Source organism: Myotis daubentonii, chromosome 2 (genome assembly GCF_963259705.1).
Source record: "Myotis daubentonii chromosome 2, mMyoDau2.1, whole genome shotgun sequence".
In the NCBI taxonomy this organism is placed as follows: domain Eukaryota; kingdom Metazoa; phylum Chordata; class Mammalia; order Chiroptera; family Vespertilionidae; genus Myotis; species Myotis daubentonii.
Window position 1 is genome coordinate 102,845,252 of NC_081841.1, and position 12,588 is coordinate 102,857,839.

General features: G+C 41.2%; 1 protein-coding gene across 1 annotated transcript in view; it reads right to left on the minus strand.

The window, feature by feature from the left end:
- FLT3 (fms related receptor tyrosine kinase 3) overlaps positions 1-12,588 on the minus strand; it is a 79,366-nt gene that overhangs the window by 45,385 nt on the left and 21,393 nt on the right. Inside the window, exons 3-4 of the mRNA XM_059684053.1 lie at positions 6,276-6,478; positions 1,282-1,397 (exon numbers count right to left, since the gene is read on the minus strand). Of these exons, the coding sequence (XP_059540036.1) occupies positions 1,282-1,397; positions 6,276-6,478 (319 nt within the window). The remainder of the gene's footprint in view (positions 1-1,281; positions 1,398-6,275; positions 6,479-12,588) is intronic.

Consider the following 12,588-nt stretch of genomic DNA (forward strand, 5'->3'; position numbering starts at 1 on the left):
GGTTGCTGTGGGGATGGAGACGTTACGTGCAGAACACCCTCACCAAGGGCAGTCCTTGGCCAGAGCGTCTCTGTGGGCTGGACTCACACACACCACAGTCACTGACAAGGAAGAAGGGAGCCTAGCAAGTCCTATCGTGTGTAGCCAGGGACCTAACTTACATGGCACAAACCCAGGGTTTTGGGAGGCCTGCCCTGGCCCCTAGGGCAGTAGGACCTATGTGAATGCCCTACCTCTGGTCTAGTCTGACATGGGAGGTAAAGCGCTCAGTGCACACAGTGTGAACCTGTGCAGTCCCTAAGCCTGTGCACAAGTGAGGAAATAAGAATCCAGAAGACACATGCCGGGATGATCCTGCCAACCACACAGTTGTCTCGTCTCCCTGGTTAAGAACACATGGCTGTTCCCTACAGTTTGCACAGTGACCTGGCATTTGTATAACCACAGTAGCCACTAGCTATATGTGGCAATGTAAACTCAATTTTTAAGTTATTAAAATTAACTAAAATGACAACTTTGGTTCCTCAGTCACACTGGTCATTTCAAGTGTTTAACAGCCACACATGGCTGGTGGCTACCATATTGGAAAGAGCAGACACAGACATTTTCATAGCCTCAGAGACCATGAATAGGGCTAAGATTTTACAATCCAGGAGGTCTGTGTTTTTATCTCTTTTTTACAGATAGAGAAATTGAGGCTCAGAGTGATTAAGCGACCTGCCAGAGGTGGTAATATCAGATCCAGAATAAGAATCCAGGTCTTCTGAATCCAAGACTAAAATGTTTTCCATTTCTTCATGTCAGCTATCTGTCACTGAAAAAAATGAGGGACCTCAATTGAAGCTACCTGGGTTTTTCAGAGCGCTAATTCTTTTTTTTTTTTTTTTTTTAATATATTTTATTGATTTTTTACAGAGAGGAAGGGAGAGGGACAGAGAGCCAGAAACATCGATGAGAGAGAAACATCGATCAGCTGCCTCCTGCACATGTCCTACTGGGGATGTGCCCTTGGCTGGAATCGAACCTGGGACCCTTCAGTCCACAGGCTGACGCTCTATCCACTGAGCCAAACCGGTGCTGGCCCAGTGCGCTAATTCTGATAGTCCCCGGGGTCATGTCAGAGAGTCTCAACCCGTTGTATGGATGGTTGAAGTGAATTCAATCAATTCCACTCCATGTTGAAGGAAACCTGTATGTTGTGTGCGGAGCAGCTGGGAAAGATCCTGGGTTCTCAACAAGGGCATGGCCTACTGTGAGGACCTTGTAGCAAGCGGCACTTACTTCTTATACTCACTGTGAACAATATCGTGTAATTGGTCGCTTCACTTTGAATAAAAAGTAGGTATTCTCCAGCTTGGGTTTCTGTCATTTTCAAAATGAACATGGAAACAACTCCTCTGAAAAAGAAGAAAGAGAACTAGTTATTTTGAAAAACGTGTGAAACTAAAAACATATAATTTCATACTGAGTCAGAAGGCGCTTCGGTGTCTTCCATATTCCGTCTGTGACTGCGGCACCAACGGCTGCTCTATGGAGAGCACAGCTTCTGTCACGTGCCCAGCACTTGTTAGTTTAACCTTGACTTTTAACCAGTCTCTCACTCTCAAGTGAAGGAACTCCTTTCCAACACATTCCCTGCATGCTTCCCAACCCCCAAACACACAGGTTCTTCCATCCCAAACACACAGGTGAAGTGGTGAGCTCCCGTCGGCAATAGGGTACCATTCCCTTTGACCAAACAATTCCCACAGTCATATTGGCCCAGTCATCTGGCTGCCAGCCTCAATTCCCATTTCCAGAACTAGATCACTGTACAAGCAAGATATACTGAGATTAAAAATAAATAAATAAATCTTTTTGTGCCTCTCTGAACGAGAGAATTCAAGCAAAATCTGACACAAGGCATTTTCCTATGAAGTAATAATGACACTGACATATCACATAGATGTAAAGAAGATGTCTCAATGTTTGCATTTTTAACTTTTCAGATATTCAATAAAGATTAATTTGGCTAGGGGCATTCTCTTTAAAGAAACAGTTTTGGTGTGTGTTTGGTGATGCCCATTCTCATTAAAGCTTAAAATATTCTCTAGCAGTTTGTTGAGTCATGTTGGCTTTAAATGTACACTTCCTGACATTGAGATCTTTACTACTCAAAGTGTGGTCTTTCCCTGACAGTGTTTGCATCAGCTGGGAGTTGATGGAGGTGCAGAATCTCAGGCACCACCTAGACCTCTTGAACCAGAATCCGAATTTTAACAAGACCCCCAGGCCATCCAATGCAAGAGCTCCAAGCAGCAGAGTTCAGGAGTATTTGCGCTGCACTCACATAGACAGAAAATCACTGGGTTAGTATACATTGGATTGGTTTCTGGAGACATTTTGGTGATGGGCCTTCTTTCTCTGAATCATTCCCTCTTCTCATGTAACTTGTGAAAAAGTTTTGGTTAACTAATGTTTTGGTGCTAAGTTAACTAATCCACAAGACCTATCGATGACTTTGGCTAACAAACAGAGCTGCCTATTTATTACAAACCGGAAAATGCTACTCTCATGGAGGGAAAAGGACCCTACTTCTTTTACTTGTCTTTTGGTCTCAATCCAGCGGGAACTGTTGTGGCATCAAATTTTAATAAGATTTCCAGAACATTTCTTGAAGCCAAAATTCTTCATATGAGAGTGTCTTAGTTTAAGCCAAAGATAAAGGTAACTGAAAAACAGAAGTGAGTAATACAGTCTCAAAAGAGGAAAAGAAAATGAATGTGTTCCAAGATTTAGAACCAAACTTCAGAATTATAGCCACTGTCCTGAAAATTACGTAAGAGTCTGCTTGAACTTAAAGAAACAAATAGAAATACTTGGTACAAGTCCATCACAGAGATGTTCCCATACCTCAGTCAAGTGGCCTGATTACCCCCACCCCCCCACCCCCACCCCTGCCGTTAGGTCATTTGGGTGCCATTTGCTGTCTTTCTGTTCTGGAAAGATAATACCTCTTCTACAGCTCTTGGGCTCCAGAACACCCCCAAGAATTAGAGAGAAAGGCAGCCTTGGAATTATTAAGTGGGCATTTAAATGGCCTGTACCCCTTGCTTCCTGACCCCATCAGGTCTCAACAAGAGGACAGGGACAACAGGTGACAGCAATCAGGACAGAGTTAGATACAGGCTTGGATGTCAATCCACAAATATTGGCTAAGGTATTTTTCTGTATCATGAGACCAGTGTTCCTCACACACAGATCAATTTCTTACTAAAATATTTTATGGATATCACATTTCAATTATGCTTATACTGTAAAACAAAATAGATAAAACCAAATGTTCTTTCCTGCCAGAAGCCGGTCCATCCTTGCTGCTTGACACAGTCGCTGCAGGAAAGAAACATCTGCACAGCATATGTTTCAAGGGACCTGGCGTATATAGCATACTGTTCTTAATATGTTTGCTCCCCTTAGCGCTGTGTGTTTTAACCAAGGTCACCTCTCCGAGAAAGGTTGTTTCCCCAGGTAGGAATTTTTCCCTGAAGTCAGGGAGGGGATGCCTCTCCTAGAAAGGTTGTTTCCCCAGGTAGGAATTTTTCCCTGAAGTCAGGGAGGGGATGAAACTCCTTAACTAAGTGCCAGGCGGGTAGTTAATCACTACAAACAATCATGCTTAAACTACATAAACTTTACTCCCTGGAATGGAGATAAGAAACGCCCTAACCTTTGTAATAGAAATTGACAGGATTAAAATCAACTGGTATAAATACGGATGTAACAAGACAATAAACAGCAGAACCTCTCTGGAGATCCAGACCAGAACTTGGCTGGAGATCCTGGCTAGGCTGCTGATCAACTGAACGCTGTCTCCGTGTCATTCCTTCTTCGCCGACTCCGTCCACGCCTTTGGGGACCCCTGGACCTGTTGGGGTCGGACCCCGGCATATGGCGCCCGAACAGGGACCCCTAGGTAAGGGCCCCGCACTCGGGACGGATAGGACTCCACCGTAGGAAGAGGGTGGATAGTCTTCGCCGACTCCGTCCACACCTTTGGGAACCCCTGGAACAGGATTCCCCTAGGTAAGCCCTCCCCCCATTGAGAACCCCCACACTCGGGACGGATAGGACTCCACCAGGGTGCTACAGACCCCCCTATAGAGGATAATTAGGGTAAGAAGGTGGATAGTACAGAACTTAGATTGAGAAGATGTGCCATACTGAGTCCAAAGAAAGAAGACTCTGTATTGATCCTTAGATTGAGAAGATGTGCCATACTGAGTCCAAAGAAAAAAGACTCTGTATTGATCTTTAGATTAAGAAGATGTGCCATACTGAGTCTAAAGAAATAAGACTCTGTATTGATCTTTTAACACATATGCTTGCTAGCAGAGGAATTAAGGTTACTCCCAGTCAGACAGAACGTTTTATACAAGAAGTATGTCCATGCTTTTCTGAGGAAGGAAAGGTGCCGGAAAGGTAAATGTAATGGCATGGGAGAAGGTAGGCCCAAGGAGCCTTATCCTTAACCCCACTGCAGCCTTTCTACCCTGGGAAAGTGCAGGATTGGCAAGCTCTCCCTGGGATGATAGATCAGGACTCAGGTAATAGCGGAAAGCGCCAATCCTACTCTTAAAATGGATATAAGAGAGCATTTCAGGTTTTTCTTTTTAATGCCTGCTTTTAAAAAATAAAAAAGGGGGAATTTGCCGGGAGCCGGTCCATCCTTGCTGTTTCAAGGGACCTGGCATATATGGCATACGGTTCTTAATATGTTTGCTCACCTTCTTGGCGCTGTGTTTTAACCAAGGTCACCTCTCCGAGAAAGGTTGTTTCCCCAGGTAGGGATTTTCCCCTGAAGTTAGGGAGGGGATGAAACTCCTTAACTAAGTGCCAGGCGGGTAGTTAATCAATTTAACTACAAACAATCATGCTTAAGCTACATAATCTTTACTCCCTGGAATGGAGATAAGAAACACCCTAACCTTTGTAATAGAGATTGATAGGATTGAATCAACTGGTATAAATACAGATGTAACTAGACAGCAAGACACAGGGCTTGGAAGACAGGACCAAGAGAGACAGAGCCTAGGCACAGAACCTACACAGAACGTTCTCTAGAGACAGAAGAACTTCGCTGGCGAGAGCATGCCGGAGGATCCTGGACAGGGACTGGCCTCGGAGCCTGGAGGCGGAGCCTGGCGAGAGAGCATGGCAGGGGATCCTGGACTGAACCTGACTGCGGAGATTGGCAGGAGAGCCTGACTAGAACCTGGTGACTGAACCTGACTGGCGAACCTGGACAGAACCTCTCTGGAGATCCGAAGCAGAACCTCTCTGGAGATCCAGACCAGAACTTGGCTGGAGATCCTGGCTAGGCTGCTGATCAACTGAATGCTGTTACTGAGTCTTTCCTTCTTCGCCGACTCCGTCCACACCTTTGGGGACCCCTGGACCCGCTGGGGCTGGACCCCGGCACTTTCCCCAAGTGTTTCTCAGAAAGAAGCTTCTTACTACTTTAACTAGTAAGCTTCTTGACACTGTAACTAGAATGTAATTAAAACTTTGTAACTTTTTATCTTTAAGACAGTTAAGGAACAAGACAAATAGTCTTTTTGATATCTATATATTATATAAAAGGCTAATATGCAAAGTGTCCCCTCGGGAGTTCGACCAGGAGAACAGGAGTTCGAACGCTCGCTATGACATGCACTAACAACCAGGGGGTGGTATGGAACAAAGGAAGGCCCTGGCCAGCAGCAGGAAGGCCCCGATTGGCCCTGATCACTGTCCAGGCCTAGGGACCCTACCCATGCACAAATTTCATGCACCGGGCCTCTAGCATGTTTTATATTTTACCAGCTACTCACTGCTTTCTTAGGCCCTAACTATACTTATATATCTATTTATAATTTTTTAAAATAACAGACTTTTTAGACCAATGTTATGTTTACAGAAAAACTGAGAAGTAAAGAGAAATTCTGCATACATCCTTCCTCCCAACCACAGTTTGCTACAACTGATGAACCAGTATTTATATTAACTAAAGTTTATAGTCTACATTAGGCTTCACTTTTTGTGTTGTACATCCTATGAGTTTTGGCAAATATATAATGTCATGTATCTATGCCCTAAGTAGATTTTTAGTTCACTTTTTCACTGGAGATAAGAGTTACAATGGACATGTACAGAAATTGAAAATAAACTCTAAATGAAGCAAAATATATTTTTATAGAAAAAAAAAAACGCATTCCTCCAAATGTCCTCATGGTTGCACGTCCACCTCCCTCCCTTACCTGTTTTGTAAATCAAAGTGTGGCTGGCAATTCAGGGCGCTGTGTTTAAAGACCCAGAGACAGGAAATGTTCCCCGGGGTTGTGAGTAGCACTTGCAGTGTGATGGATGCAGATACGTCAACTTCGACCCTGGCCGCCTCGTAGACGGCCTCTGCACTCTCAGGCCTCAAGGCACAGCCAAGGTCCTCTGGGGATTCTGATGCCTGTGAAACATACAAAACAATGTGAACTTTCTACAAGTGTATATGTAATGCTGCCTCTTAGTTGAAACATTTTCCAAATACATACATGTTAATGTACTGCACCCATTGAGAACGTATCACTGACTGAAAAATCACATTAATTATAATTCTCTTTTAAAAAGGTAGATAACTTTAGACTGCATTTCTAAAATATTTTACAAGCTGTTATGGGTTGAATTGTGCCATCCCCTGACCCCTGAATTCATATAATGAAGTCCTAACCCCCAGTACCTCCGAATGTGACTTTATTTTTAATAGTCTTTACAGAAGTGATCAAGTTAAAATGAAGCCATTAGGTGGTCTCTAATCCAATATGATTGGTATCCTGATAAGAAGAGGAAATTTGGAGAAGACATACATACAGGGAGAATGCCATGCTAACAGGAAGAGGGTCACCTACAGGCCAGGGAGAGAGGCCTGGAACAGTTCTTCCCTCATAGCCTCAGAAAGAACCAACCCACTGACATTTAGATTTCAGACTTCTAGCCTCCAGAACTATGAAACAATAAATTTCTGTTGTTTAAGTCACCCAGCCTGTGATACTTATGACAGCTCTAGCAAATTAATATACAGACAATAATCACAAAATTTGCAATATATAGGTAAATGTTTTTGTGACTTGGTATGCAGATACAAATCTACATAGTAAATTGGTATTTGTGTTAGAGGGAATTTAAAAACCAAAATATTTTCTGGGCAGATATTCCCCATAGGCTCATTGCCACCACCACATACCTGGCCTGCTTCAAAAAATGGAAATATATTGAGAGGAGGGTGTGGTAGCAAATTCTAAGGTAAGAACCTTCACCTCCTATCTCCTAACATGTAGTATATAGTTAGTGCACACACACGTGTGCAAACACACACACAAAAGCTTCTTAAGGTGAGAAGCAAGGTAGCTCTTCTGTTATTGATCATAAGTCATATTTCTGATTTTATTTGTTCACTTATTCAGTTAGTATCAGATAAGTTCATTTAATCAGTATCTGATAAGTGCTAGACCATCTGCTAGGCACGTTGAATCTAGAAAGATTCAACTGATCGTATCCTTAAAGTTTTTAGTCTAGTATTAAGAAGTAAGTAAAACTGAAATAAAATGTGACCCATAAAAAGGCACCAATTACTTTGACAGGAAAATTTAAGTGCTCTGGAAATTCAGAGGAGAAACAGGCGACTTCCAAGCTGGGGTGGTGGGCATGCCTCACTGAGTCAGTGGAGTTGGATCTGAAAAGATGGGCATAGGCCTGGCAGGAGTGGCTCACTGGCTGAGTGTCAACCTATGAACCAGGAGGTAACAGTTCAATTACCAGTCAGGGTACATGCCTGGGTTGTAGGTTCCATGCCCAGTGTAGGGTATGGAGGCAGCCAATCAATGTTTCTCTCATCATTGGTGTTCCTATCTCTCTCTCCCTCTCCCTTCCTCTCTGAAATCAATAAAAATATATTTTTTAAAATATATCCTCAGGTGAGGATTAACAACAGCAGCAACATATATATTAACAACAACTATATTTTTGCTCAGTGGATAGAGCATTGGCCCACAGACTAAAGGGTCCCAGATTCAATTCTGGTCAAGGGCATGTACCTTGGTTGCAGGCTTGATCCTCAGCCCTGGTCAGAATGCATGCAGGAGGCAACCAATTGATGCGTCTCTCTCATATTGATATTTCTCTCTCTGTCTCTCCCCTCCCTTCCACTCTCTCTAAAAATCAATGGAAAAATATCCTTGGGTGAGGATTAACAACAACAACAAAAAAGAAAATGCACATGTATCTGCTCATTTGTACACAAGAAATATAGGAATAGTATCCAAAATCTAAATGAATTGGTTAAGTTCAGGAGGTAAGTAGGAAAAGGATGGAAACTTGGTAATATTGATGAGAAGGAAGTGATACTTCTCTGAGAATACTTTTTAAAAAATTTTATTGATTGACTTTAGAGAGAGAGGAAGGGGGAGAGGGAGAGAGAGAGAGAGAGAGAGAGGGAAGGAGAGAAACATTGATTTGTTGTTCCACTTTTTATGCATTCATTGGTATTTCTTATATGTACCCTAACTGGGGATTGAACCCACAACCTTGGTGTATTGGAACGATGCTCTAACCACCAAGCTACCTAGCCAGGACTGAGTATACCTTTTTATATTGCTTTGGCTTTTAGGACCATATCATGTTTCATATACTCAAAAATAAATAATTAAAACCAACTGGGATATGGGAGAAACTCAAAATGGAATGCAAACCAAATGAACTTAATGTCTAATAATAACATAACCATAGTGAAGGTGGTAGGAAAGTAAAGGATTCAGAAAAATAATACTTTGGATACAATAAGGTTAAAGACAAAAATAATTATAACACAACAACAGCATTCTACTTATTTGTCCTATTTCTCACTGGGATGTGGGCTAACAATTCTGAAACTACTTTAAGTATGTGCTAGAATGGAATACATAAGTAAATTGTTATAGATAATGAGAGCCAGGTTTCTTACTGTCAGAGAGAGAAATACTAATAAGAGGGAAAGTTAGAATGAAATCTTTGGTGCCAAATTAAAATCAGAGTTATCATATTGAACTTACTGTGATGGATGGAGATGATAGATAGATAGACAAATAGATGATAGATAGATAGATAGATAGATAGATAGATAGATAGATAGATAGATGACAGACAGATGCAGAGATGATAGAGAGCAATAAATATAGTGTGTGTGTGTGTGTGTGTGTGTGTGTGTGTGTGTGTGTGTGTGTGTGTGTTGGGGGGGTGGTTAATATACATGCATACATTTCATAGCTTTGCCTGCTGAGAGGGCCTAGAAGCAATGACATCCAGTAGCAATGAGCACATCCAGCTCTCAGATCTTGGTTTCTAAATACTATTCTCCAAGAAATCAGTGCGCATTGGAGAAGTGATTAATTCCAGGGCTGAGGTGAGAAAAATACAAGATGAGCATGAACTACATTATAATACCAAAAAGTAAGTGTTTGAAAAAAGATAGGGACATGTTGAAGGGACACAGGAGCCAATGTGAAGTAGCTCCCAATGCTGGAACCATTTGTACAACAAAATAAAAATGATAGTTCTGGGTTATAACCCATAGAATCAAATAAATGTCTATGAGATGAGGCCATACTGATAAATAATTGAATAAATAAAACAGAGAGAAGGGCCAGCTCTTCCTCACAGAAGAATGCCAATAAATAAATGTAGAGGGAGTGAGGGAAAAGGAACAATCACCATTAGGCAAACATCACAGTAATAACTGTTGTAGACAAAGTCCGCTAATGGAAGCTAAAATCAGCAGGTGAGAATTGGAGGAGAAAAGGGATATTTGCATCTCCTCCAAAATATCTGTTAATTACAAAGGAAAAAATAGTAACTTGCAGTGGATAAGCCAGCACACAGCAACTTAATCTTCAAACAGAAAGAAGAATGATGAAAATATTCTGATTTTAAACAACAATTAAGTAGACTGTGGGCACAGTAAAATCATCTTATTTTGGTCCAGGATACACTGTTAATATAGGTAAGGGCTGTAGAAGCTTATTTATTAGGTTTTCATGGACAAATTTTCTTTACTAATGAATGCATGGTTATTCAAAACACCCCTGAGTATAAAATTTCCAGAAAGATATCTCATCTGAAAACTGTGAACTGTGGAAGAAATTTAAAAAATCTTTTTCAAAACCTTTTTTAGCCTGGCTGGTGTAGCTCAGTGTTTGAGCATCAACCTATGAACCAGGAGGTCACGGTTTGATTCCTGGTTAGGGCACATGCCCAGGTTGCAGGCTTGATCCCCAGTGTGGGCTGTACAGGAGGCAGCCAATCAATGATTCTCATCACTGATGTTTCTAGCTCTCTCTCCTCTGAAATCAATAAAAATATATTTTTTTTTAAACTTAAAAAAAAAGCCACAGACACCTTGATAATCCACTTCTCATTGAAGTGGGAAAATACCCAAATGCAGCAGCTTCAACTTCAAGGAGATGAAAATGCATGATGAGGAATGCTCACCTTTGCCACAATTAGAAGTCCTATGGTTATTAATTTAATGCTTTTTAAGAACTACTGGATCTTAATATAATCCTGATTATTAATTAAAAATACAATTTATACTACATGAAAAAATAATAATGCAGGACTTAATACTAGGAAACAAAACTAATCATCAATTTTTTAAAAAATATATTTCATTGATTTTTTACAGAGAGGAAGGGAGAGGGATAGAAAGTTAGAAACATCAATGAGAGAGAAACATCGATCAGCTGCCTCCTGCACACCTCCTACTGGGGATGTGCCCGCAACCAGGGTACATGCCCTTGACTGGAATTGAACCTGGGACCCTTCAGTCTGCAGGCTGACGCTCTATCCACTGAGCCAAACCGGTTAGGACTAATCATCAATTTTTTAAAGATTGTGTTTTATAAGAAAACACTTAAATGTGTACAATTATTTTCTTACGTTGAAAAGACACTAAGCCCTGCCTGGGTAGCTCAGTTGGTTAGAGCAGTGGTCTGCAAACTGCGGCTCGCGAGCCACATGCGGCCCTTTGGCCCCTTGAGTGTGGGTCTTCCACAAAATACCGACTTCTGCCCATGGGCCACGAAGTTTCAATCGCACTGTACGTGCGCGCTTACACGTGGTATTTTGTGGAAGAGCCACACTCAAGGGGCCAAAGAGCCGCATGTGGTTCGCGAGCCGCAGTTTTCCGACCACTGGGTTAGAGCATTGTCCCAATATGCCAAGGTTATGGGGTCAATCCCTGGTCAGGTCACATATGGGAATCAATCAATGAATGCATAATTAAGTGGAACAACAAACCAATGTTTCTCTCTCTCTTTCTCTCTCTCTCTCTTTCTCTCTCCCCACCTTCTCTTTCTCTAAAATCAATTTTTAAAAATTTAAAGACACTAAAAGTTCAAAACATTATAGAAATAATAGTTTTTCATCTTCACTGAAATACTATGTATGCAAATATATTATTAATAAGCCAATTTGTTACTATACCAATAGCGATTAACAAATTCAAACCAAACATGCTTCTGGCATTAAAAAATTATGCATTAAGTTAGGTGTTATCATTCATGTAGAATGTTGTCATTAAAACTTATTTCATACTGATTTTAAGATTTGAGAATATTTCTAATATCTTTGATTTGGGGGGACACATAGGTTATCATGTCATGTGTTTATGTGTTATACCTATGCAAAGAAAATAGTGACTATATATTGGTATAAATCCTAACTAAAAATGTCCATGAAGTTGGCTAATTTAGGTTTGCTCTTTATTGTACACAAACTTCCAATATTCTCAGTTCACTATTGTTTAAGCTTCCTTTGTTTATGTAAATACCCAGGCTATGTCAGATAAACAGCAAGAAGGAGAAGAGTAATGAAAACCAAGGTTGAAACCTGAAGGAGTCAGAGCTAGATTATGGAGCAGTTTGCATGTCAGCTTAACTAAGGTCACTGAAGGTCTCAAGGCAGGCAGTAAAGGCTAGAGCTGTGCTTCTGGAAGAATAGTCTGACAGCCCATGTGAGATGAACTGCAGAAGGAAGAAGCTACATAAGATATTATTGTTGATTTTGATGGAGTTAATGAGGGCTTGAATTAGGGAAGTGAGAGTGAGAATAGAGAATCTGAAGTGATTATATGAGAACTAGTTAAGAAAGGAAATTGATGAGACTTGGCACTGAGCACATGTGAAGGCAAAGGAGAGTAAGTACTCCAAAGTGACACTGAGCTTTCAAGCCTGGGAACAAGACAGGGCCATAAACAGAAATCAATTAATACAAGAATGGGAACAGGTTTGAGGAAACAGAACTGGAATTAATTGTGGATAAAATATTAATGAGAAAATGGAAAACATCTATCTATATCCAAAAGGTAGTTAGAAATTGGGGACTCAGGCTTGAGGGAGAAGTCTGGTTGCTCTCTAAGAAGAAAGTGAGATTCCCTTACTTCTTCCTTGAAACTGAACTCAAAGAGAACACGACTCTTAATGGAGCGGAGTGCCAGGTAGCAATGAGTGTAGATGCTCATATGCACCATCTATGAGTACATAATATACG